Source organism: Sclerotinia sclerotiorum, genomic scaffold, assembly GCF_000146945.2.
Source record: "Sclerotinia sclerotiorum 1980 UF-70 scaffold_23 genomic scaffold, whole genome shotgun sequence".
Classification (NCBI taxonomy): Eukaryota; Fungi; Ascomycota; class Leotiomycetes; order Helotiales; family Sclerotiniaceae; genus Sclerotinia; species Sclerotinia sclerotiorum.
The window spans coordinates 243,111-270,222 of NW_001820813.1; the positions used below are offsets into that span (position 1 = coordinate 243,111).

Below are 27,112 nucleotides of genomic sequence, written 5' to 3' on the forward strand. Positions count from 1 at the left end.
ATGATAGGAAGTAAATGAGATGGAGAGATAGAGGTAGAGAAGGAAATGGGAAAGGCAAAGTGAACACACTAATCAGATATCACAACCAATGTCGAAGATATCATGAGACGACACTAGTCAGAAGGGGAAAAAAAATACAGGCCATCAAGACATCATCCAGACCAGAACAACACCGCAGAGCGTATATCAAAACCAAACCCAAAGGAACAAAAAGTGGAAAATGCTCAACCCAATCCCGAAGATGAAAATCCGAAAGCAGTAAAGAAGTATAACACCAAGAACTCAAAATACTCATCGCATTTCCCAATCCTCAATTCTCAATTCACAACTCTCAATCTTCAATCCTCATCTTGATCCTAATACATGGACCAATCCATCAAAATGGGAAATCTATCTCAACTCACATTATCTTTTCGATAAAAAGTAAGTGATTTGATATGATATGATATAATATGAAAGGAAGAAGAGGATTTTATGAAGCGATGCCATGCGATGCGATGGTGTGCTATGTCCGATTGGATTGGAATGGGTGGATTGAGTTGAGTTGAACCCTAAAGTTAAAGAAGCTGTTGAAGAAGTGGTAGGATGGAGATAGAGATGGAGATGAGATATTAGTTACTTTGTATTATATATTATACATTATACATTATACTGAATCACAAATCACACATTAAATCAAACCAGACCAGATCATACATTAAATTTCCAAGTAAAACTACTCACTGGTGGACTAGGTACATCAAGTATTAGAGAATGGTATATAAAACCACTATCCGTCCATCCACATCTGTCAACATCATCCACACCCACATCATCCATCCACATCAACTCCAGCAATATCATTATCAATGTCAACTCAATTCTCAATTCTCATAATAAAGTCAATTGGACTTCTCATTTGGTCATGTCATATCAAATCATATCCGATCACATCATTATACCTACTACTTATATTAAAACCAATGCAATGATCAATTAATCAATCTATTTCATCTCACAATCAACAATCGCCAGCCAAACTTTACAAACTAACAAATCATCTAATCTCAGGCTCATGCTCATGCTCATGCTCATGCTCATGCTCATCTCATGCTCATGCTCATGCTCATCTCATGCTCATGCTCATGCTCATCTCATGCTCATCATCCTCACCAACATCACCATCACCATCTCATCACACTCAAAATGATTGCAAATGATGACATTTTCGCTAGAGAACATATCATGTAAATGATCATGTCTTTTTTAAAAAATTGGTAGCACCACCTTCTAACCCACATTCATAGCCTCCTAAAGACATGGATCAAGATCGAGAAATGTCAAGGTAATCCGATACTGAGCCAACACTCATAAAAAAAGATTATGAAATTTCTCAATAATGTAGCCCATTTCATTCCTGTCCTCTAGCATATGAAAAGCCATCCATTCGCCAACCCTCGACCCTTATCAAATCCTTCCCATGCAATGTCAAGTCCATTTTACTCGGATGATTTGTTGGCTGGTCCTCTAGCTCCCTTGGGTGTACCGGTTTGGAATCCATTCTTGAATCTACGTGGGACTTCCTTCATGTGACGCATGCGACCGGTACCGGTGGTCTTTCTTCTCTTGGCCTTCTCACCCCAGTTGTCTATTTATAATATTTGAATTAGCATATGATTCGTATTGTTGTCATTTCATTCCTTCTTGATATGTCGAAAAGTGGAAATTATATCGTTGAGTTCGTCTGGTTCGATTTGGTGAAGATGAATGGATTAAAAAAACATACATTGACGGATCTTGGCTGCTGGGTAACCGCATCCAGAACATGTGTGCTTTTGGATGTGGAGGGATCGGCGACCTAGAAATTTAAACCATAAAACATCAGCCTCTTATTCTCCTCTCAAAAATATCCCCAAATCCTTCAATCAAATCCTCAATCAATTGTCCACCTCCTGATCCCAACTTTCCATCCTCCCCTCCTTTCCCAAGAATTGAGTCAAAACTAACCGCAGCGTCTGCACAAAGTGTGCGTCTTGTTGTGGCGCTTTCCGAAACTGGAAGTTCCCTTGGCTATAATTCAAAATAATCAGTATTAAAATTCCTCCTTGGTATCGAGATGTATAATCGAGAATCGAAGGTTAACGCACTCATCTTGAATTAGGAACTATTGAATTAAACTGTCAGCGATTGTCCAGACGATATTTATGAAGATGACACATAAATTGGCGATAACTTACCTTGGGGTTGTCGTGGGGTTGTCGTTGGTTTCAATATCTCGACTTTTTTCGATGAACAGGCTTAATGGCGAAATAGTGGGAAATTTCTTTGGAAACCCTAAGCTAGGGCAGTATCATGTGATTCTTTTTACCGAAGCGAGATATTGAGGACCGTGCGGGGTTTAAAAATTTAAGATGCCTCAGAACCTGATCTTTTATTATCTCAATCTTCACTAGCGATAAGGTATATGTAGTTGGTGGTAAATACGGTACATGTAGCTTTCAGATATATTTCATCGTTTATTGTACTTTACTCAAAGTCTCAATTTTCCAACCTCAAAATCCAAACTGCATAACTTTTCAAAAAGATACATAATCAACTGTAATGAATGACACTCCGCTGGCCCTCCGGAGGCCACTGCCGTGGAGGCAGAATATTTGTATTAATTTTAACCTTATTATCTTACGAGACACCGTAATTATCGTTAACGATGGAAGATGGAAGTGGGAACTATATAAATATACGTATCTGTCCACCAACTCACAAACCCATCGAATCTCCCTTTTTCCCTTTCCCGCAGACCATAAAATAAGTTCATACATACTCCACTGCCATTCACTGTAATTTTCACTACATTTAAAGGAAATAAATATTCTACCAGTTCTTTGGAAAGGTATTTGAATGGGAGGAGATAATTGATATATATTCATATTCATATTCATACCTTTAACTTCCAATTCTCTCTAAGCATACCATCTACGATCTATCTATCCCAACCAATAAAACAAGGGGTATCTAAAACCGATCCTCTCACTGCTTTCCTCCCTCCATTGCATTCCTCCCTCCCATCTGATCTGAACTATTCATCTGTACACCCACGCGCTGTAATTGGATCCGTCTGTTTCCAATGCATGAATAATCTATATCCAAGCCATACTTTTCTCTTCCCCCAATCACTCATAAAAATATCCATCCATCTACCAAGTTTTGGCCCTTATACACAAACAAACAAACAAACACAAGCATAGGTACAAGCACCAGCTTCCCCATCATTAAGTATGCAAAAAACCGTTTCCATTCCCTTTCCTTCCCCTCACTCCCCCCCTCAACCATTAACCATTAACCAAAACGCCAATCCATCCCTTCGCCTTTGCCATTTCCAAACCAAACCCCCACCAACAAACCTATAAAGTAATCAAATCAACCTCCGAAAAATCCGGCGGATTCCTCCCATAAACCACCCTTCCCTTAGCATCCAATGCCGCCCCCACATTACTAATCCAAATATTGGCTCCAGCATAATCCCTCGTCCTCTTAACCTCATCGTCACTAACTCCAATATCATCTCTCGGGATCCAAACCACTGGTCTTCTAGCTCTGAGCGCATAATGCTGAAATGCATGTTTGACAAGACTATCCCTTTCTTCCGGGGCTAAATCTTCAATTTCATCATTGTAACCACCGTAGAGAGCATTTGCGATTTTTTGCTGCGCTTCGATATCCTTGTGACGACGTTTTCGTGTGATAGTTGGTCGGATTATTGGTTCGTCGATAGGTTGGGGACCAGCTGTGCCTCCACGAGCAAATGTTTTGTGACGAAGATTTCGACCGGATTGTAATGCCCAACCACCTGCTGCAGCAGCACCATGAACGAGGTTTGATGGTTTAAGTTTGGAAAATGCACCACCTCCATGTGTGGTAGAGGGATTTAGATTTTCCATCTCGATATATCCAGGTCCTTGAATACCAGCACCATCACTTTGTGGTAATGCTTCATGATCTGCAATGGTAAGACCTAGACGTTCGGCTTGCATTCGATCAAATGCTTCATCACGAAGAACGGCTTCATCTTCGAATGTAATTGGTAGATATCGAAGTAGTGGACCAAAAGACCAATTGAGAAGGAATTGATAAAGAGCAGTTAATAGTAGAGCAACAATCATAATGATTGCTTGAGCAGTGAGAGCTTCACCTTGCTCATCCCTTGTCAAGAAGAACAAACCAATGAGACACAATTCCATGACATATAAACCAGTAAATGTCTGATTTATAGCACGTGGATAAAGAAGTCCTCCGGTATCAATCCTGAATCGAGACACGTAAAGCATATTATAACGATTCGCAATCCAAAGAAGTGTGAATGTAATAATGACGAAAATGATGATGATCGGAGAAACCACGCAATAAATCAAACCAATACAGGCGAAATTGGTATAAACTGGAAAGAATGATCCCCATGATACAGATGGAAGTGTTGTATTTCTTGTCCACTTCTGACGAGCCGTATTATCGAAAATTTTCGGTAAAACAAACCAAAAGATGAGTGTGGTTAACTGTAACAGCGTACCCGAGCTCACAGAAAATGCTTGAAGAATCATGTAAGAGAAAAAATAATTCGCCGCCTTTGGTAATTGTTGCGCAAGTGTCTCGGGTATAGAAGTAATATCACTAGACCATGAGCCCAATGCAGCGACCGCACCACCGGATATAGACACGACCAAGAAAACTTGGACAAAGAGGAATGCAAAATAATACGTTTGAACAGAACCTTGCTTCTCGTTGCCGGTTTGTGAACCTTGAACAAATGCCAGATATCCAAAGATCGTTGGTACCAATGATAGCAAGATACTAAGCACAAGAGCTGGTAAAACACCTGCTACAGCTTGAAGAACCTTCTCGGGTATAACTTTGAGCCAATGAAGCCAAGGCGTAGTATTAGCGAGCGAGGCAATCTGGGATAGAGTTGATGTCCATGCAACAGGAATAGACCATAACAGGATCATGCCAAGAACGACAGCAGTAATAACGGCGGTCCTGAGCCAAGATTCCCACCATTTGATAGACATGTTATCCCAAAGGACATCATTAGGTGAGATCTCCACAGTACGTGGTGCCATTTGTTTGGGGACATGATAGGTAACACACTGACAAGCCATGTGGGCAGCTACTTGATGATTGAATTGAATAAAAGCCGAGTTCATGAGTGGAAATCTCTCTGGAGACTTTTGATCCAATTCAATCTCAAGGTTGAGTTGAGCAAGTTGCTCCCGACACCAATAGATGGTATCAACCTTTGGACTAATTCCGGGAATACCGGGGAACCAACCAGGAGTCCAACTAAACCTAGGTAATCTATGCGTCGGCCTATCCTTTTCCCTTAGAAACTGTTGCCATGCTGCAGGTGCCGCATCTTCCTTGTAATCTTCATTGTAAGCTTTTGGATACTCGACTCCTGGTCCATCATCCGAGTTTAGGAAAGGAATAATGGATTTAATCACTTCCCAAGCACTCTTCTTCGGGGGAGCACCAGTCGCAACTCTCGATCTCGGTCCGTCACCTTGAGTTAGAGGAAATTCGTCGTCATCTTCATAGCCTGTTGGAACTGGGGAAGGAAATCCGCCAGCGGGACCTCTCCAGAATTTCCACCAATTGTTGGTTTTCAGGGCATCATTGGCTCCGTCACCTCCGTATTCGAAGCGGTTTCTTCGTACTGTGTTGCCAACCGACTTTCCATCCCCATCATAGCTTCGAGGATCCCGTTCTGACGTTGACGGACGATCTTCTCCTGCCACGCCTTCTTTTTCAGGATCCCGGTCATGCCCATCGTCAACGCCGTATCCATAAGGTTTTGGCGGCTGTCGTTGTTTGTATCTTCCATATTGGTCATATTCATCATCCTCCGCTATGGACTGTGTGTCAAGATTCATGAAGCCATTACCATTAGTTTCCTCAATCGTCTCATCCAATTCTCTACCCAGCCCTATGACACCCCCTAACGCAGTTTCACCGACCTTTCCAACGACACTTACACCTCTATTCAAGCCTTGTCCGACTGCCTCGAAGCCTTGACCAACGGCGGCGAATGGATTACCAATTTTAAATTTGTTCTTCGAACCGTGTCGTTTATGTTGGTGGTCTTCTTCCTGCCTTTCCAATTCTGCCTCCTCATCTACCACATCATCTACTGTGTGAGGAGCCTCCTCGCCAGTAGCTACCCCACCACTTTGGGCAAGCCGTTCCGCCAGCTCATTTTCCTCTTTGATTTTTTGAGCTTTCTCTTCCTTTGTGAGTTTGCGATTCGACTTTTTTGCGTTCATCTTCTCTTGCTTTTCTACCATTTTCCTCTGGGCTTTCTTTGCTGCCCTAACCAATTCCGTCTCGGCGCCCTCCAACTGCAAATGGATCTGGTCCCGAAGATGGATCTTTGCCAACAATTCATCATAATTTCGATTAATCCAAATATTCCTAATTCCTCCAGGGAAGACGTCGTAAAGTCCAGCGAGTGCTTCTTTCGTGAGCCATTTATCCGGAATGGCACTAACGAGAACTGTCGTTGCTGAAGCTCTGAGTCGATGTTCTGCGGATGTTAAATAATCTTGTCGTACTTTGATATACACTCGCAACTCCGCAAAAAATACACCACAAACCCAAATGATGGCCAACAATGCAAGTACCAGATGTGCCCAATATCTACTGGTTTTGCTTGGTTGTATATTTGTCCAGGCTAATTGATCCAAGCCAGTCACATTTGGATTCGAGGAAACTTCAGTAGTATTTTTATCGTTTGCATACTGTAAGGCCCAATCACCACCTCTTCCTCCGATGTAGTTCATGGGGACAAGAATTGGTATTATGACAACCGCCATAGGGATGAAGATAACCAAAAGAGTTTGGAGGTATCGAAGGAAAAAGTAGGCGTCCAATCCACACTTGTTGATAACTTCCCGATCTCGAAATTGAAATATCGTGAATAGCCATCCCCATGGACTTCTAGGAGGTGGTTCGGTTCGTTCTTTTTCGGGCACTAAATAGGTCTTTGGTTTGCTAGAATTCAGTCAGTGAAGCCATTCAGCAATATACGTCCACCGATAGCAAAATTGCCCCATGGTAAATATCCCTCAACTTACAATATCCGCGCAAGCTTGTTCTTCAAGAGCATAAAAGCTATCATCTGTACACCAAAAATGATAGCAGAAGATGCCATTGCCGTAAGAAGAGCCACCAAACTGATACCCTCCGCCGACCCAGCCACAGTAGATGTTGTTGCGACTGCAGTGGCAGAAGTCGCCGTCGGACTGTTACCCAAGGTTGAAGACATGTTGAGTAACGTTCAACACCCTATCGATGCATAAGAGGAATTATGTATTGTTCCACCTAAGAAGATATGGTGGATGTATTTGCTGGTGTTCGTGATATCATTAATAGGCCGTATCGATTTCAATATTGGTATCGATATGGATGTGGATGTCGAAAAGAAGGAATTAGAAGGAGAGAAGAAGAAGACGAAGGAGAGTAAGAAGAAAAGATACTGGATAAAGAATATGGACACAGGTGAATCATTTGGAAATCAATAAGTCAATACTTGAGTACTACCCTACCTGGGGTGCAGTAATGCCAATGCCATTCAAAACACCCTATGAATTTATTACCTAGTAGATATTTAGCAGTAAAACTTGGCCTTGTTTGCCCTTTGCCTTATGAACTATGATAAGATTAAGCAGGATTAAGAAGTATTAACAAGTATTCGTAATCAAAAAAGAATGAATTGATTTATGGAGCAGGATTTCCAGAATCCAACGATACCATTTGCTAATAAATAAAATAAAGTTTATATAACCCAGACAAAATACGACATGGATATAAATCAACGGGGCCCTATTGGAGTTATCTTGGTTCATATTAGGAAAGCTTAGTATGATGTCACGAATCATACTGGCTAGAAAACTGGAAACCCCATGTCCAAAGGATATGCAGCCGAGACAAGATTTCCCAAGATGTGTAGAAATATGTTTCAAGTTTCTTGTTTTCTTTCCTGTTGATTCGATATCAAGCCTTTTCATCTTCTTTTCACTCCGTATACTATTTCATATAAAAGAATTCAGGGGATGCGCTTATCGCATATCAAAGAATTAACGCCTACCATTCATTCGGTCAAGTGTTATAAAGATGATACAGAAGGCGTTTAACATTATGATAAGAACTCTATCTTTATTTCATTTTTATACAATCTGTTCATAGCATTCTTTTCATTCAGTGTTTAAGCGCGAGGTATCTCCGTACTTATTATTAACATATTAAAGTATAAAAGTACCTACCTAGATACTCTTCAATATATTTTATCGATAAGTGAAGAATAGAAATGACAGGATGATATAAAAACAAGAATTAAGCCACTGTCGCCATTAGGCGTCGGAGATATTTAATCCTAGACATGGCTGTCCTCCGTAAGCCACTCACCATTCCGCTCAGTTCAGGCAGAAAAACTTGAATTTTCTGGCTTTTGACCCCTGAAACACGTGAACTTCAACATGTGGCAGCATGATGTATGGAGACTTACAACCATTCATTCCACGTGGATCTGCTACTATTTCCTACATAAGAAAAGATAAACATTTATTTACAAACTATCGAAACTATCGAATTGGAATTATTACTAGTGTCACCATTAATCTTCAAGAATCTCCCATCCAAAACCCCTCTCTGTGGATTCTCCTGAAGAGAATTCCGTCCCCTTTCTATGAGCCCGTCCCTTCCCCCACCTCTTTTCCCCTCCCCCTTCCCCTTAACAACCTCTTTCGATATCCGCAGCTCCCGTACCCAAACCTAAATTTCCTCTCTTTCTCCATTTGATAACTACTTCGTACTAGGAGCCACCTTCCTAACAGCCACACTAACACTCGATCCATCGTCAATCTCTTGCGCATTCCATTTCAATTGCCAGACACCATCCGACACCGGGGTCGCATAGAAGTTGGAAACGATCTTCGACGTGCTTGGGTTCTTCCACATAGCCCAGTTACCGAATGACATGAAACCTTTAGTCGTGCCATTCGATGAAGCGGATCCGGTAAATCCAACGTTTGTTAGAGCTGTGGCAGACGGGTCGATGAATAGTACTGGAGATGTGGTATTGGCGAGAGTAACATTGCCAGCGGTTGGTGTGATGGCCCATTCACTGGATGAGCTCGGTGCGACTTTGACGGTATTAGTATAATCGTTGTTTAAAGTGGTACCTGTGGGACTTGAAGCTCTTACATGTGATATTTGTGTTAACATTGGATCCGGATGGAAATTTGCTACCCACAAATGCATTTCCTACATGTCCAATTAGTTTTGGGGAAATGCATACGTCGTAGTACGATTATCAACTTACCATCAGAGTAGTATACTGGTAGTCCACCAATACCTTTACCGTAAGCATACAAGTGGAATGAGCTGGTGGTTCTCTTGTCAATGACTGCAGCAGATGCTGTCAAACATCCCAAGAGGAAGGAGATAGAAGAGGTAAACTTCATGTTTTGTTGATCTTATAAAGCTGTATGTGATGGCTAAATGAATGCAGATGTTTACACGAAAAGAGGGTGATGATGGGATATGAAGAGTGTTACGGAGATAATGAATATATTGAGAAACAGCCACCGACCTGAAATACGAAGAGCTCACGGTTAATATTATATCGATAAGAAAGTAGATGTCAGAGCACAAAAGCTCGGTGCCGACTTCCAAAGCCCCTCCATCACAATATTGCATTCTCAGGGAGAGCACCTCAAGCTACCAAACACCTTCTTGGTCTCCTGACTAGTCGGAGAAAGAGATCTTGGGTCAATATAAGCTTGTGCTGTAAATGGTAAAAGGTACACGAATTAACCACGCGAAATGACAAGAACTGCATGGCTATGGTCAGTGCAATAGCGAGCCAAGGGTGTTGTCGACCTTGTCGATCAATAGGAACAATAAGTTAAAAGCCACGCGGTGGTTAGGATGGATATCAAAACATGCCATTATATTGTACACGGCTCTATGCGAACTGAGTGTGGAGGTAAGCATGCGGATTGGCTTTATCCCGAGAAGGATCTTCCTCGTCAAATTCGAAATTTCTGACTTTACGAGCATGAGTAGTTAAGTAAACAGAAATTTCCAATAGTCCGAGCCATCGGAGGGAAAGAAAAATCGGAAAAAATTGATATGGCTGAAGGTAAAGCGCATGGTAACTGGAAGGATATCCGGTGGCAATGTGTGCACGGTTCCCGAGACACTTCCGAAGTTGATGTTTCGAAATACGAAATCGACACAATCAATATGTGAACGATATGTGCACGTATCGATATGACATTGCGATGAGAATCAATCGTCGGAACTTTTTGGAGAGCTACAGAAGCTATCAAATTGTTCGGACATTTGAGATCTAGATATCGCTTAATTCGGATCGAAAAAAACCGATATAAATTTGGAAAGTATATGTAAATTCTATATCTATACAGTGAGTTGCGATTAGCTGAAGTCAGTCTAATCGGAATGTTTTAATATACTCTCTTCTTTAAATACACATTCGAGGTGGATGATGAATAAATCGGAGATGGAAATTACAGATATCGGAAAGATGCGCCAAGTAAGATCTTACCTCTGCAGAGCTACCCGATGTTAAGTTATCAAAATTAAAGTTCATTTAAGGACGCACGACGATCTCCCGCAGACCATCCCATCACCGTCACTTGGACCCATGTTTCAAAACATCTCCATAATCACTGCTTGTTCATCTCTCAGTCCGTTCTTCCTCGGATCTTTCTCAAGCTCAGTCGAGCTAGTTTCTTTCATACATGAGTACCTTAGATATGATCGTCTGTAGATCTTCCACTACTGCATGTCAAGTTTTATGTCTACACATTTTAGTCCGGCCATTTTATTTTTTAACGTAATGTTTTGGCTCGGAATTGTCATTCATTCTCGGTCGGTGTACACCAAAATCTCCGATGTACAACATATTGATTTAATATATGCACCTCGATGGTTAAAGGGAGACAATAAGGTACCGTACTACCATAGCGGTACAATACGAAACTACCATGCACGGTGAACCATATAGGGTACCATCGGGATTTGAGTCTTTTTGCCTACCAGAAACCGAAAGAGGAGTTGAAAAAAACTTTTTCCAGTTTTCTTCATTGGGTTGAGAGCTAGTACTAGGTTACTAGTCCAGGTTAATTGAAAGACTTACAAACACCTACCCATGCATACGAAGAAACTTGAGGACAAGTGGAGGAATCTCAGCTTCAGATAGTAAAGTTGTAGTATCTGAATCAGTGTTCCAACAACTAAATGTCTGAATACTTTAAACGAACGAAGAACCATCATCGAGGCTTGTACACTTTTAACCTCAGTGACCCCGGATTTATTCAGCTACCTCTACTAAGAAATTATCCAAGGATAGATGCACGGACAACGTGCACTCCCGATACCTTTGACCTAGGACATACTGAGATGCAAGCATCCCTTTCAAGGTAATGTTGTGAGCTTGTCGCCGATGCTATCTCATCTTCGTATTATCCAAGGACGTTTCTGCTTGGCTGCCACTGTGGCTGAGATCATCCATTATCGACTAGTGAACTTGTCAAATGTTCATCCCAATACTTTTTCAGACCAACTTTATGATGCTTGGAGCACTCGGATCATCTTCTCATCTCTAGCGTCGATTTTAGTGCGAACCTGAAGCTTACCATGGTGGAGATACAAATGGCGGATAAGACTAATATTTTATATCCCAAGTCTCGATGAGGCTTTGTATTGACACTATACAGTAGGAGTCAAGTTGGGTGCTCTTGGAATCGGACTTTGACCTTATGCATCTAAGTGGATTTGAGATATTTCATCGTGCTCGCTTCTAGCTGTTGATAGTCATTATCGTAAAACTCTTCTTAAGGAAGATCATTCCTTCCCACTGGTACGACCTTATTACTTATCATCCAGCACAACTCTTTTCCTTTCTCTCTTCTACATTCATTTTTGTTTCACTTTGGTATCCTCATTCGAGGACCATAAGACCAGTTTATCCTGAATACTTTCCAACGGCCAAGTTTCATATACCAGGAAAGTCTCATAGAGGGTTCATCATGCGTTTTTATATCCTTTTGGCCTTGTGCCTTTCATTTTGCCAAATTCAGGCGACCCCTACTTTTGGATTTTTCAATCCTATTGCCGCTCTTCAAGCAGATATCCTTAAAATAATGAATGAGGTCGAATGCTTGCTTAGCACAAAATCTTCTTTTATCCCCTCGATTCTTACCCATGGCAATCCCAAAGCCGTTACATCAAACAAGTGTTCACCAACCAAAGCAACGGCCACTAGTGCTGCAGTCAAAACTTCCGTCTCTTCTCTCCAATCGGTAGCTCTATCCAAATGGAGTTCGCTTCAAAGTTTATTGTCGACAACCACTACACTTCCTCCCATACTTACCACGAGTGTCACTGCCTCAACGGCTAAAACCGCTTCGAGCACTTCAGGTGTAGTTTCAACTTCGACAACTGCAAAGGCTACATCCTCAGCTGCAACACCAAGTTCCACAACAGCCCAAGGACCTTCGATCACTAGCCAAGTTACTTCTTCAGCAGTATCTTCTGCAACAGTGTCATCCTCAACCAGCAAGACTGTAAGCTCGAGTATCACGGTAGGAACTCCATGTGCAGGTAATACCGCCGCCGATAGATCAAAGTGGTGCGACTATTCTACCAGCACCGACTACTACAATGAGGTGCCAAATACCGGGGTAACTCGCGAGGTAAGAAACTTTTCCAAATAACTGATATCTCTCTCTAATCTCATATTTTAGTATTGGCTCAATATTCAAGATGGTGTCGCTTCACCTGATGGAATATCAAGATATGTTCAGACGGTTAATGGAAGCATCCCAGGTCCAACTATTATTGCTGATTGGGGTGATAATGTCGTGGTACATGTAACCAACAATCTATCTGTCAATGGTTCAACTATTCATTTCCATGGTATGCGTCAAAATTATACCAATCAAAATGACGGAGTGCCTTCAATTACACAATGTCCTATCGCTTTTGGAGCTACTTATACCTATAAATGGAGAGCTACTCAATATGGTTCATCATGGTATCATTCTCACGTGGGACTACAAGCGTGGGAAGGTGTAGCTGGTGGTATCATTATCAATGGACCTTCCACAGCCAACTATGACGTTGACAAGGGAACGGTTATGCTTACTGATTGGGGTCACACTACCGTTGATGAGCAATATCAATATGCTCAGACTGCTGGTCCACCGGTCATGGATACAGGTCTTATAAATGGTACGAATGTTTTTGGAGAAGACGGTGCTAGTAACCAGACCGGTTCGCGTTTCTCAACTAGTGTTACAGCAGGCACTTCATATCGATTCCGTCTTGTGAATAGTGCTATCGATACTCACTTTAAGTTCTCGGTTGATAATCACATTTTAACGGTTATGGCAAATGATCTTGTTCCTATCGTACCTTACCAAACTCAGGTTCTCAACATTGCTATCGGTTAGTATTATCATACTCTTCATCGCCAAAAAATATATACTAACAGTTTTCTTCCAGGCCAACGCTACGATGTCATCGTAACCGCAAACCAAGCTTCCGTCGCCTCTGATTTCTGGATTCGAGCTATTCCCCAAGCATCCTGTTCGGAGAACAACAACCCAAGTAACATCAAAGGAATTCTTCACTACGGCAGTTCAACCGGTCTCCCCAAAACCACCGGCTACAACTTCACCGATGAATGCGTCGACGAACCCCCCACATCACTAATCCCCTTCGTCCCAAAAACCGTATCCAGCTCCTCCAAATCCGCCGACGAAGCCGTAACCATCGCGCAAAACTCCAACAAACTCTTCAAATGGTACCTCAACAACTCAACCTTCCTAACCGAATGGGAAGACCCAACTCTCCTCATGGTCCAAAAAGAAATCACCACCTTCAGCAGCACCAACAATCTCATCCAACTCCCCAACGCACACGAATGGATCTACCTAATAATCCACTCGCGCATACCCGTCCCCCATCCCATCCACCTCCACGGCCACGATATCTACATCCTCTCTCAACAATCTTCGCCGTATGATGCTAGTACCGCAGTAGCGACATATAATCTTAATAATCCGCCTCGAAGAGACGTGGCTAATTTACCCGCTGGGGGGTATTTGGTCTTGGCTTTTGAGACGGATAATCCCGGGGCGTGGTTGGCGCATTGTCATATTGGGTGGCATGCTAGTCAGGGGTTTGCGATGCAGTTTTTGGAGAGGGCGAGTGAGATTCCGGGGATTTTGGATCCTGCGTCGTTGCAGGGGACTTGTGATCAGTGGAATGGTAATCCGGTTCATCAGGAGGATTCGGGGATTTAGTTGGGGTGGTAGATTTGGGGGGAGGGGGCTTTTGTATATATTTCTTCATTTTCTTTCTTTTCCTGGATGTAGGTGTGGTGGATGGATTGGGGATATTTTTATATATGTATATCTTTATATATACATATATATCCCAAAATTAGAATTTGGAGGATAATATTAATACTCTTTCTTATTTTATTACGAGAAGAGCAGGAAGAGGAAGAGGAGGAAAAGTTATCAATTGATACTAGATAGATAAATAGGCGGTAGTATATAAACAATATACACCAAGAAGCTAGAGTAAGTATCTACTATCTAATCTAATAAAATTCAAATTCAAATCACACCGAAAACAACAATGAAAACAATAGTTAGTTATTAATTAAGTGAGAAATATCAATCAATAAATAAGTACATTATATAATATATAATGTATCTGAGATAGGTACCTATGCGGAGAAATAAAATGAAATGAAATTGATGATGAAATAATAACTTGAGGGACTGAGAATAGTGTATTTGATACTTGTATAAGGAGTCAAGGACGAATCCAAGGAAGGGGTAAATTTATATGTACCTACTACGTAATATTTATCTCATACTTCGTGAGCGATGTAAGATTTATGGCTTGCGTTTTATACTGAAGCTGTGTCCTGTCCCATCGCATTTGTATCTTATAATATCCATCTCATCCTAAAATTCTAGAATGGGAGATAGACTAGCAAGCATATATCCTGCAATTCAATTAACCAACGAAGTAATCTTACAAACGACTATTTTAACCTCCCAAAATCCAAAGCCTGATTTGAATTTCCCTCGCTCGTTGCACCTTTACCCCATCCAGTTTCGAATGCCACTTCCCCATCCCCTCTAACCACCTTCCCTCTATCCCATTCCCTCCCCTCCCCTTTCCCCCTCCATTTAACATCCTCTTCTTTTTTCTCACCTCCTTTCTCCCACTTCTTAACTTCCTCTTCCGAGAATCCTGCATCTCTTAATCTATTTGCACCCTGCATTTTCCATTTCTGTCGATCGCGTAATGCTTCGAGTGCTTGATCCCAATCTTCTCCTTCTCCTTGAAGAGTATCTTCAAGTTGTACGTCACTTTTTGGATCATAGTCTGCGTGAAATCGAGAATCCATTATTGATGTTGAGCCAAGGGAAGTAGCGCCACGACCACGGATTCGAAGGGGTTGTTTTTCATGGGCTGGACGGGGCCCGATTATTGAGTCTAGGGGGTCAGAATCGGATGATTGTTCTGCCTCTCGGTCCGGATGTTGTTTTTCGCGTGAGGAAGAATATTTATGTGGTTGATGTGATGATCTTTCTTTGCCTTCTGAGGTTGGCGAGAGGGAGCGTTTTCGGCTGCGATGGGGTGAGCGATCTCTTTCCCTATAACTCGATTCTTTACTTCGATGTTCTCTAGGTGAAAGTGATCTTTCCCTGTGTCTCCTCCTATCATCCTTTGTGCGCTCTCTATCCTCGGATGTACTTCTTCGCCTATGTTCTCTCCGCCGTGATTTATTGTCTTCTTCCTCTGAGTCATCATGATATTTTCTCCGCCTATCCTTAGATCTTCGTTTATCACCATCAAGTTCTTCATCCCCTCTTCCACCTTCTATGCGTCTTGATTCTCTCCTCCGATGACCTATTAATTCGGCAGAAATATCTATATCCTTCCTGCGACTTCGATGATCACTATCCTCCCCATCTCTCAATTTTCGACTCTTCGTATTTTCCGCCCCCGTCCTCTCTTTTGAACGTAATAAATCCCTCTTCCCCTCACTTTCCCTCCCAGACTCCTCCCGTTTCCTCTTTACTGGTCCTCCAAGAATCGCCTTAATATCTCCCAATTGTCTCCTTCTAATATCTCCCGGCGCAACTTTACTTTCCACCTTCCTTTCTCTCCCACCATTCGATAAACCTTCTAATCTAGCTCTTGCTTCTGCTACCTCTTTAGCCAATAATGCGCTATTATGATTATCCGTATCTCTAATAATATTGCGTAGAAAACGGGTATTGGGTTTTGGTTTATTGGGTGGAGGTTTAGATTCTTTGGCATATGCTTCCAGACCCATGGAAGAATATTTTATAGAACTAGCTTTGGCATCTTGAGCTAGAAGGTTGGCGACATAGTCATCGGTTAGGTAGGTGTCGTTTGCCATGTTTGGATGCAATGCGATTTGTTTGACGTTGGAGGGTAGATGCGATTGTGGATGAAGTGGATGGAGTTGAGTGTCAGGGGATGTTCGTATTCATATATTGTTTGATAAAAGGGCTGTAGATTGCGGTGAAAGAAATGAAATAGCAAAATATAGATATTGCTAGAATAAAGTGAATGGAATAGATGAATCAAACGTGAATGTATAGAAGTATGGAGATTTTGGGAGCACCAGCCTTGCGGTTGCTATCGTATTTGCTGAGATTGGATGCATTGACCTCTTGATCGGATAAATATCGTTGAATTGTTAGTGATTGACGCTTATAAAGTCTAAATATAACCATTACAAGGTGTGAATTTATACTAAATGCTCACCGCCGGCAGAATAAATCAAAGTAAACAATGAATTGCAATGCGACAGACACCCTCTGATTTTCAAACATCAAGTACCAAAACTTGCAGCTGCAAATACATAATCAACAAAGGTATCTCTTCTATACTACTTGACGCGACATCGATATTTCCCAGATATACAAAACTTTATAAACCCATAATATTTGCAAACAACTAATCACAGCCTATAACATGGCGCTGTCACCAGAAAGTACCCTCACCACTCTCCAAAATCTTCAAAAATCCCACGAATTGAGTATTATAAAATTGAGCGAGCCAATCTCTGCCCCTTTAAAACCAGGCGATCGAACATCCAATGGTTCAGCAGCTGATCCTCTCGAAAATCCATCTCCTGCTAGTTTAGAGGCTGATTTGGCGCATTATAAGGTAATTCCATTATAATACTCACTTGTGCATTTACCATACATTCACACATCCCTACATATTCTTTCCCTCTCAAAACAAAGCAAAAACAGATAGATACTAACCCCCACCATCCAGGAACTCTTCTCCAAACTCCGCTTCTCCTACCTCGAACAAGTAACCAAAGAAAAATTCATCCGAGCCATCGTCGGCGATCCACCCCTCGTAGTGGAACATCAAGAAAACCTCGATTTAGAAGCCTCATTACTCCTCTCCAAATCCTCACTCAAAGCCCAAAAAGTCGAAGTCGCAGAACTCGTTGAAGAGCTTGAGAAACGAGGAAGAGAATTATGTAGAAAATATGAACATATCCAATTGCAAACTAAACAACTTTCCGAACTGCCGTTGAAAATATCGGGATTAGAGGAGAATATTCAAAAGTTGAAAAATGAGCAGAATGGGATAGATGGAGAGGGGATAAGTCATCCGAATCTTAAATTGGGGTTAGATAGGACGAAGGAGTTGGTGGAAGAAAAGGAAAAGGAAAGGAGAGATCTAGATAGACAGTTGGAACAGTTACAGGTACAGGTTCCGAGGAAAGCTAAGGAGGTTGAGAGGTTAAATGCGGAATTAGTACCGTTAGAAGCGAAGAAAACGATTAGTGTTGCGGCGGCAAGAGAGGCAAAGAGGAGGAAGGAAGAGGGAGCAGGTGGGACGGGCGATGATTTGGAGGAAAGAGGACGCTGGTGGAGGGGTGTAGAAGGAGGATTGAGGGGAATGTTAGGGGTGGAGGGTGATGCTTAGGTTATTATTATTCTTGCTTGGGATTTTACGCTCGGAATGGAATTTAGCATGAAACGGAGTTCACAAATGGAAAGTTTTAGTATATCGGAACAGTCAAAGGAGGAGTCTACAATTCTACATACGCGTCAATACCATGGGTACACCAAAATCTCCGCTTTCTGGCATAGATTCTGACTTGCAGGAGGCGTTCAGCCATTATTATCCAGCAGATGGTAGGTACCTAGCCTCGCGGTACTGTCTTGTCAGATATTTGTGGTGGTAATCTTATATAATAGATAGGTAGATAGATATATGGAAATATATCACTTTTTATCACTTTATATTATTATTTGATATTATATTATATTATATTGCATTATATTGTATTGTATTGTATTCCTTCTTTCCTCGTCACTCTTCACACATTTATCATCTATCTACCTTTCGATCTGTTCGTTTCAAATCTTATATCCCCTCATCACCATCCATCCCATCCATCCATCTATAATAATCTCTCTCTTTTTCCCTCTCTCTTTATCATTCCTTCCTCCTCCCTTTTCCCTTCCCGTCCCTCCCATCTTCTTCCTACTAGGACATATAAATTTATTATCATCTATTCTCATTCTTCCATCCATTTATTGCACCCATTCATCCAGTGCATCCCAATCCACTCGTCTCATTCCAATCCATATCATATCATATCATACCATACCATACCATTACTAACCCTAACGCAGCCATACAATACTAGGCATACAGTATGTTGAACCGAGAATTTCTTTCCTCCCCTTCCCTGTCCATTCACTCATCCCATCTCATCTACCTATTCCTACCATCCCCTAACCTTCATATCCATCCATACCCATCCATCCCTCATACCCTAACATCCACAAATTCCCACCCGCCCAATTATTATCCATTCATCCACTCACTCATCCACCCACCCATCCCTCATATTATTACTAACAAAATAACAAAATACCAAAAATAAAGAAGCAAGAAAGAAGAGAAAATGCAATTATAACCATGCATCTCCGTGTTCTCCCATCCTCTTCCTCATTTGAACTAAACCACTCCTCATCTTATTTTATCCCAAAACCCAAGCTGTCTCAAAAAAGAGAAAAGAAAGGTACAACTCGCGCTTATCCCATACCCATCCATGCTTTTAAAGGAACGCATTCTCAAAAAAAAAAAAAAAAAAAAGAAAACATGCGTTTTGGACAGGAAAGCGGGATGGAAAAGAATTGTATTGATATTACATGTAATTTCGAACTAATGGATCTGTACTATGAAGGAAACAATGCGTTTCCGTTTCCTGTAACAAGCTACCAAGCAAATAAGTCAAGCTTAAGCATAGTATAAAGCTTCTACGAGATAAATAATGCCAAAGACTAAAAAGGCGATTGCCCCTCCCAGTGTTACTGTGAAATGGGTTAATTATACGACTTTCAGAATGACAGAATGAAGAAGAACTTACCAACTCTTAAGCTGACTTTTCCAGCAATAGCTCTTCCTCCAATAACAGCCACTCCGGTACAAACAGCATGACCACTAACCGCGCCCCCAGTTACCCACCAATAATCTTGACCAGCAGCCATAGCAATCGTAGCAATTTGACTACGATCTCCCCATTCACCTAGGAAAGTCATAACGAATGTTTGAACCCAAGCTGGACTTAATAGTAAAGAGAGAAGATTATTCAAACCACCTGCAGCACTTTGAATCGCTGATCTCTTAGGAGAAGGAGATCGATCTGATGAAGTTGAAGGACTTCTTGGTGGAGATGGTAGACGTGATCCTGATCTAGATTTTCTTGTGCTGGCTCTTGGACCTCCACCAAGACCCATTTCGAGAGCATATGGAGAAACTGATGATCGACGTCTTCCTTGTTGCTTTGCCAAATGCTCTTTTTCCTCGAGTTCCATTTCGACTTCTTTCATTTCTTCCGTAACACCCTCATCTGGACTCATAGCTAAACCTTCTTTTAATAAACGTCCTCCGAAAATCAAGAATAGTCCTGCGGCTAGGAAATTCGTGAATCGTTTTGGAATTAAAGTAGGAACTGCATGACCTAATACCGCGGATAGAATTGTCATAGCTATCAATGCGGAAAATGCGGCGGAAAATACTAGAAGTCTGTCATGCTTCATAGCCATTAATGCTGCAATCAAAAATGTCTTGTCTCCAATTTCAGAGAACAAAATCATTGTGAGGGAAAGAAGAAACGAATGTAAAGGTTGAATGAGACCCTCATTACCCTCTCCTTCCAAGTCAAGCTTTGGAATGGCCTTTGAATCGGATTTGGTAACATCTAGGTGATCCTTGTTGGCAGAATTAGGAATTGGATGAGGATTATTGTTTGTCTTATCTGGAAGATCTGTAGGTTTATCCAATCCAGCGAGGTTGTCAGTGGCACCAGTCTCCTTGTCATCAGTGATTTTTTTGGTCGAATCCTTCTTCTGCGGATCTTTGCTGTCACTCTGTAACTTTTGTTCGGTATCGTGAGGTATTGGAGGTGCCTCTTTAGGTGATGCTGGCTTCTTTTCCGCCTTCTCTCCCGTTTGGCTTTCCTGACCCTTTCGTGTCTTCTCTTTCTCACTCACACCTCCCTCAGTACCTGTTGTGCCTTGCTTAGGTAATGCTCGACTTGGATCGTTCATAACGCCATCGATACTCTGAGGGATTTCGTTACCATCGTCGTCAACCATTTTTTCCTTCTTCGCTGTGGAAGTTTTGGTTGTGGGTTGCACAACCAATTCTCCATCTTCAAGCTTGGACTTGGAGCTCTTAGAATCTTTAGAGTCTTTAGATCCCTTGGTATCCGCTTTTTCATCTGTGGCAGCATCTTTCTTAGGGTCTTTTTTGGTGGTGTCTACGAATGGGCCAGCGTGTGGTTTTCCATCTTTTCCATCGACTGGCGCATCTTTCGTACCAACATCATATTTTGCTTTATTATCGGCAAGACCTGTAACAGCTGATGATGAATCGTATCCAGAATCGACCGTTTTGTCTATCTTTCCAGTATGCGCATCAGCATCTTTCGCGAGGGCAGATTGTATGTTGTCTTGTGCCGCAGGAGATAGAGCCAAAGCCAATGATGGCAATAAAAGTAAAAGCAATGGAGATTGCTTCCTCCGGAACCTCATCTTGAAATATATCTTTCAATTGAACTTGGCAGATGTGATAGAACTGTATTTGAGAATAAGAAGTATGATCAAGGGGAGTACGGATTGTTGGTTGTGAGGCGTTCAATGGGTAATTTGTATGAAGATGAGTTCCAATGACGTGTCTAGTAGTTTTTGAATGTAAGAAGCTATCCAGTATTTTTTAAAAAAGTGAATAAAACATACCTCGAATGAATCCGCAGACAGCTGTGTTGTGAAGGATAAAAATTGTATTAAAAGAAAAGGGCTCAATAATGAATATAACAGATTATTTGTTAGGAGCAACACTGAAAGAGGGAGGAAAGCAGATCCACTTTTTAGCTTGTGGCTTGTCTCTCATGGTCAGCTTCATCCTTGATTGGCTGTACAATTTCAGCAGTAGCTTATTTATTAATAGCGATCCACTTTCTTAGCATTTTAGTGAGTTTCTGGAAGAACAAGGGGTACGTTTTTGGAGGGACAGGGGATTCTCACGCTTCAGACAGGAGAGCATTTACCAACCCCTGAATGTGAAGACTTATCGATAGTCGATAGATAAGTTGATACACCGTGGTAGTTGAATTACGTTACGGATTGTATAATTATTATTGCAAGATTTTATAAATACTGGAAAGGAAGACGCTGTAGTACTATCTAGATAGGTAGATAGGTCACCTCAAGGTTACAAGCAAAGGATATTCGTATTTTCATCCAGATAATCACCTCGGTCAAGTAGCTAGGGGTTGAGAAGTCCATACCTAGTACCTACCTAGTTATACATACCTAGTACTTATACTATAACTACTAGGTACTAGGTAGGCACTTGCGCATCTAGACCGGTTCTTCAAAATCATGGCGTGTAAAATGCGATTTGACCAAAATGACAACGACGAGGTTCCTACATCCTATGTTACTAGAAATCTCACCGTGTGCTCAGATGCAATTCATTTCATGGCCAGCAAATTGATTGGCACCAACAAAATCTGGTTGAAATGGTACGCTACTTTTCAAACTACGGACACTCATCAATTATGGGAAAAGAAAACTGTAGATACCTCTCTACCTATCTACCTAGTGGTTCAACGTACCTTTTCAGGTGGTGAAGTTCTCTTATTAATACCCATGATGCATACTACGTATGTTTGTTCTCGTTGTCTACCTTTTCTCCTCGGATCTGATGAAGAAGATCTCGTCCAAAACGATTGATTATGACTCCTTACCACCAGATGGAATATTCACGTTTTTGAAGTTGTTTTGTGAAATATCGACATTTTCTACCTCTTCGGACTGGCTGAGAATAAAGTACAGAGAATACACGTGATTGCGTGATTAATACCCTCAAGTCGTGCGCCCGACCTCCATTCACACTTTCACCCGCAGTCTCCACCTAGCAACACAAACAAAGCGCGTCAATCCATCCACAGCACAACAATATAAACTCCACTCAGCTACATTGTCAAACAACATCAAAAGATTCACGGTAAGGCATCAAGTCTGCTGTGCGAAATATTTCGGCGTACGGCTCATAAGTTGTTCGTCGCATCAGGATATTTGAGATGGCTCGAACATCTGTGCGGTCGGTGTCGCAAGATATCCCATCTTCACCACCCAAACGCGAAAGTCCTATTCGGAGAGTGACTCGACTAGTGCGTCACCAAAGTGTAGACTTGGATGAGCCTCTTAACAATGGAGGAAGCGTTGAGCGTGCGGGTAGGAAGAATGAGCGGAGAGTTCCCCAAGGTTCTCGCGGGGTTGCGCGCAAGTCAGGTTAGTATTCTTTGTATTGCGTTTGTCAACTATTCCTTACAAAGTTTAGAATTGTCAATACTTGCAGAAGATAGCGAAGTCTCGCCCGAACAGGATGAGGAAGTAGAAGACGAAGAAGAAGACGACGAAGATGAGGAGGATCCCGAAGCAACCAAGGTCGCAGATTTTCAAGGATATGATTTAGAACATGGTGATCGCAGTAATTTGTCAGGTGAAACGCTCAACACATCACATACCGTACGGGTTATGCAAGCAATCGACTCCATATCGGCTATCGAGACTCTTCCGGACCTTTATGATACAGCTTGTAAGATTATCAACAAATCCACGAAAAAAGATGTTCGTCCAAAGGAAATGGACCGCCATCTCAGATCTTTAAAAAACCTTTTTGATACTTTGGAAGTTAATAAAGAGCCATATGGAGGAGAACAATTCATCGAGGTTGACATCGTGAAGAAAAAGCTGTCTGAATCAATAGACTCTGTGGATCATAATTCAGAAGGCCTCGGAGACAAAGCTATTCCTGTTACTGCCATTCTTCAATCGTCAAATCTTGCAACTTTAATAGGCCAAGTTAATCAATTGCGCAAAGACGTTGAAGCTCCTGAAGAGGAACTGAAGGTATTCCTTCAGTCTTTAGATAAAACCTTCCCTCGCCCATTTGTATCTGAGTTTGCTGAGCCTTTGGACGAGGATTCCGAAAACAGCAAATTAATTAACAAAACTTTCGACATGGTGTTAGACATACGAACTCAGCTGTTTATAACTGCCTCGCATCAGCTAGAAACGGACCCGGGATTTGATCCAGATCATATTCTAAGATCGTATTTTCTCGATAGCGCAGATAGGGAGGAAATTTGTGGTGTTGATTTCAAGGTTATTGGCCTGGAAGAGCAAAATCAGAGAACCGACGACAGGATAGATATCATCCGTGACACTTTCATGCCTGCAGATGAGGCTACAGGCCCTGGCGAGTACATCGACTTTGACAGACTAGAAGTACTGTTCCCCAGGTCTGAATTCTTCAATAAACTTGTCGGATATAGTCAAGACCGTTTGGCAGAGGTCGAGAAGATTGTAGACAGCCGAGGCGGTATCGAGAACGTGATGGAGCCACTAAAAGATCTTGTAAAAGATTTTGCATCCGATGGCGAACCTTCTATTAATGTAGACTACAAACAGGATGTTGTGGATCGTGACGATAGTTCAATATCGAAAAACAAGGCGTCTCCGCCACCCCCACAAAAACCAAGGAAAGAGTAAGAATTCCTTGTCAATATACCATCCCACTCAAACAGCTTAGAAATCGGACCCCCACTAATAATATTCTAGGCCTCATGCTGACCTCAAGGCTATATCGAAGCTTATGAAATTCAGAAGTCAAGGTGATGGGGGAGGCTCCTCGAAACTTGACTCTAGTACAAATGTTAAGTCTATCATCCGCGATTCATCACGGAGACAATCAGAGGCGCAACAGGAGGAATCTGAAATCACCAGAAATTTTAAGAAATTTACAAGTTCACAGAATAAAGAGAATAAACGACCTGACCAACACCAAGAATCTCGAGGTGCCACGGTGCCAACAGATACCTCGAGGCGCGCAATGTATAGAAAGCATCCCAATGGTGAAAGAGTGGATTGGAATGAGGATAGCCAAGGGTTTCTAATAGACTCTCAGCCAAGGAACAACAAGCGCAAAAGTCCTCTTCCTCTGGATGATGAAGCCGATAGTTCGGATCACGGCTTTCAAACCGATCAAAGGGCAGCCGAACCTACAGCTCGTCCGCGCAGGGCTAGGGCAGAAAATGAGGCACTCCTTCAACCAATAAATAACAAGCGCAAAGCTTCCGCTCCGCCAGCAGTTCAGCCAAATGACAAGGGAGTTCCCTCGCAAAGAAACAACAAACGCAAAGCTTCCTCATCTCCAGCTGTCGAGCTGGAAGACGATGATTATAGCTCAGATCAAGGCTATCAAAGCCATCAGAAATTATCTAGACCCATAGCCCGCCCCACCAAACGAGCACGTACCGAAACAGGTGAAAGTTCCCGAGCACAAAATCCACGTGGGAATAGGCCTCGAGAAATCCACTCACCGCTTGTCGTCGATGACAATGGCGATGTTGATGAAGTGCAAAATCAATCTGCCTTGGTACGACAAGACCAACGCAGAAGAGAGCAATCTCGATCATACCAAGTCCGAGGCATGTCACCAGGTCGATCAAGAGGCCGTTCAGTGGCAAACCAAGACGATGATGAAGGCAGCATACAACTACCTGCTGATGAGCATTCAAACGAAACGCCATTTGCATTCACCCAGGCCACTGCTCGTGCTAATGCAAGAGTACAAGCAGTCAAAAGTGGCTTCAGTAAGGCACAAACTCGCACAGAGTGGTCTGATGGCGATACGCAGCTTCTCATCGATTACATCAGTGGAATCGGACCGATGTGGACAGAGATTGAAAAACGTGGTGGGTTTGAACGTGCAAACATTAGTCAGGTTGGTTTGAAGGACAAGGCGAGGAATATTAAGGTTTCTATGTTATTGTAAGTGAAATTAACCCTAACCCCAAACTTAACCCTAGCCCTACCTTCGAATAAGCACATCACAGGTATTAATATTTATATCATTACAGGGCTGGTCAAAAGCTTCCGCCAAACTTCGAAGGGGTTAAACTAAATGTCAATCTTATCAAAAGGGTGAAGACCACATGGCCAAATTACGATCCATATACGGAAACTGGGTATGCTGCATTTTAATTACATGATCGTCGTTCAAAGTGGCAGACCGTGCTTCCATGAGTTGGTTGTTTTTGATGATACACTGGATTGAGTAAGGGATCTACCTGAAAGGTGTAATTATATTTTCTTGATTCAAAACCGATTGCACAGAACGGACCTTTGGATAGAAAGGATCAGTATTTACTAGTTTCTAAACATATCACATGGCGGTTAGTGGAGTTTGGCTGGATTTATGGCGTCTGGATGGATGGAATATCGGTAGGATGATTATGAATGTGTATATATTTTTGTTTTTGCAGGCGAAGTTCATTGTATCTTGAGGGACTGGCATAGCTAAATGTGTGGGTGTTAGAGGAGTTTGTCTCGATGAGAATGGCCTGGCTGGGCTTGAAATGGGTCGGAGCGGGGAAAGCAATGCATTTTCTTTGAACCATATTGTAATGATTTCATAAGATAACACATGAGTGGATCCCTCATACTAAAATTTCCCTACATATGCTCTACTTATATGCAAAAGCCAAATGATAAATATATTTGATCATCGTGATGTTGTAATTGACTTCAACTGAACTAGGAATAGCGTAGCTTCACGCTCGGGCCATTTTACGACCGTCCAATGCAAGGCTGAACATCAAATATATTTTCCGCCCTCAACATCAGCCTTATACATTCTATCCACGCCATGCATCCCAAACCATGTCCCAACGTCTATTCTCCGCCTTGAAAAAAGGATCTCCCATCCGACACTTCCTTAAAGAATTCTCCTACTATAGTCTCATAATCGTATCATGGATACCCGCCGTGATCTTCTTTCAAGAACATGTCGCCGCGCTGCACACCATTAAGGGCGCTTCCATGTATCCGTTTTTCAATAGTGGATATAATGAGAGTCAGTCGAGGGATGTATGTTTAGTTGATAAGAGGAATCCTACTGAGGGATTGGAGAGGGGAATGCTGGTGTCTTTCCGGTTTGTTTTCTATTTTCTCAATTCTCTGAAATTCGACTTCATATTCAAATTTAAATCACAGTACTGACCTTCACCCACCTAAGATCCCCCTACCGTCCCGAAAACCTAGTAGTAAAACGCATCATAGCACTCGAAGGCGATCGCGTCTACACGCGCGCTCCATATCCATACCCAATAGCAGATATACAGGCGGGACATGTATGGGTTGAGGGGGATAATAATGCGGATGCGAGAAATTCGCTAGATAGTAATCATTATGGTCCTATTGCGGTTAATTTGATTAATGGGAAGTTGACACGAGTGCTTTGGCCTTGGGGGAGTATGGGGCGTATTAGGTGGGAGGGGTGGAGGGGGAGGACGAAGGTGGTTAGGGGGTGGAATGGCAGGGGGTGGAATGGCGGGGTGTGAGGTAGTTGGGAGGGGAATGAATGTGAGAGGGAGGAATGAAAG

General features: G+C 42.1%; 10 protein-coding genes across 10 annotated transcripts; 5 read left to right on the forward strand and 5 right to left on the reverse strand.

The window, feature by feature from the left end:
* Positions 1–1,185: 1,185 nt before the first annotated feature.
* Positions 1,186–1,353, forward strand: SS1G_13032 (predicted protein; the record flags this gene model as incomplete). The annotated part of the gene is made up of 2 exons (XM_001585890.1): positions 1,186–1,226; positions 1,287–1,353. 2 exons carry the CDS (start codon positions 1,186–1,188, stop codon positions 1,351–1,353), a joined length of 108 nt encoding a protein of 35 aa, XP_001585940.1.
* Positions 1,354–1,478: 125 nt separating this feature from the next.
* SS1G_13033 (60S ribosomal protein L37) lies at positions 1,479–2,130 on the reverse strand (the record flags this gene model as incomplete). The annotated part of the gene is made up of 4 exons (XM_001585891.1): positions 1,479–1,627; positions 1,766–1,837; positions 1,987–2,049; positions 2,127–2,130. The coding sequence occupies 4 exons, from the start codon at positions 2,128–2,130 to the stop codon at positions 1,479–1,481; spliced, it is 288 nt and encodes a 95-aa protein (XP_001585941.1).
* Positions 2,131–3,380: 1,250 nt separating this feature from the next.
* SS1G_13034 (hypothetical protein) lies at positions 3,381–7,294 on the reverse strand (the record flags this gene model as incomplete). The annotated part of the gene is made up of 2 exons (XM_001585892.1): positions 3,381–7,020; positions 7,104–7,294. The coding sequence occupies 2 exons, from the start codon at positions 7,292–7,294 to the stop codon at positions 3,381–3,383; spliced, it is 3,831 nt and encodes a 1,276-aa protein (XP_001585942.1).
* Positions 7,295–8,829: 1,535 nt separating this feature from the next.
* SS1G_13035 (predicted protein) lies at positions 8,830–9,491 on the reverse strand (the record flags this gene model as incomplete). The annotated part of the gene is made up of 3 exons (XM_001585893.1): positions 8,830–9,170; positions 9,232–9,291; positions 9,350–9,491. 3 exons carry the CDS (start codon positions 9,489–9,491, stop codon positions 8,830–8,832), a joined length of 543 nt encoding a protein of 180 aa, XP_001585943.1.
* Positions 9,492–12,083: 2,592 nt separating this feature from the next.
* On the forward strand, positions 12,084–14,363 carry SS1G_13036 (hypothetical protein; the record flags this gene model as incomplete). The annotated part of the gene is made up of 3 exons (XM_001585894.1): positions 12,084–12,749; positions 12,801–13,503; positions 13,561–14,363. 3 exons carry the CDS (start codon positions 12,084–12,086, stop codon positions 14,361–14,363), a joined length of 2,172 nt encoding a protein of 723 aa, XP_001585944.1.
* Positions 14,364–15,118: 755 nt separating this feature from the next.
* On the reverse strand, positions 15,119–16,510 carry SS1G_13037 (hypothetical protein; the record flags this gene model as incomplete). Its single annotated transcript, XM_001585895.1, has 1 exon — positions 15,119–16,510. The coding sequence occupies one exon, from the start codon at positions 16,508–16,510 to the stop codon at positions 15,119–15,121; it is 1,392 nt and encodes a 463-aa protein (XP_001585945.1).
* Positions 16,511–17,091: 581 nt separating this feature from the next.
* SS1G_13038 (hypothetical protein) lies at positions 17,092–18,066 on the forward strand (the record flags this gene model as incomplete). The annotated part of the gene is made up of 2 exons (XM_001585896.1): positions 17,092–17,286; positions 17,401–18,066. 2 exons carry the CDS (start codon positions 17,092–17,094, stop codon positions 18,064–18,066), a joined length of 861 nt encoding a protein of 286 aa, XP_001585946.1.
* A 1,265-nt stretch (positions 18,067–19,331) lies between these two features.
* SS1G_13039 (hypothetical protein) lies at positions 19,332–21,191 on the reverse strand (the record flags this gene model as incomplete). Its single annotated transcript, XM_001585897.1, has 2 exons — positions 19,332–19,360; positions 19,523–21,191. 2 exons carry the CDS (start codon positions 21,189–21,191, stop codon positions 19,332–19,334), a joined length of 1,698 nt encoding a protein of 565 aa, XP_001585947.1.
* An 849-nt stretch (positions 21,192–22,040) lies between these two features.
* On the forward strand, positions 22,041–25,712 carry SS1G_13040 (predicted protein; the record flags this gene model as incomplete). Its single annotated transcript, XM_001585898.1, has 5 exons — positions 22,041–22,324; positions 22,735–22,955; positions 23,005–24,214; positions 24,288–25,499; positions 25,589–25,712. 5 exons carry the CDS (start codon positions 22,041–22,043, stop codon positions 25,710–25,712), a joined length of 3,051 nt encoding a protein of 1,016 aa, XP_001585948.1.
* A 678-nt stretch (positions 25,713–26,390) lies between these two features.
* On the forward strand, positions 26,391–27,070 carry SS1G_13041 (hypothetical protein; the record flags this gene model as incomplete). Its single annotated transcript, XM_001585899.1, has 2 exons — positions 26,391–26,662; positions 26,746–27,070. The coding sequence occupies 2 exons, from the start codon at positions 26,391–26,393 to the stop codon at positions 27,068–27,070; spliced, it is 597 nt and encodes a 198-aa protein (XP_001585949.1).
* Between the last annotated feature and the right edge of the window lie 42 nt (positions 27,071–27,112).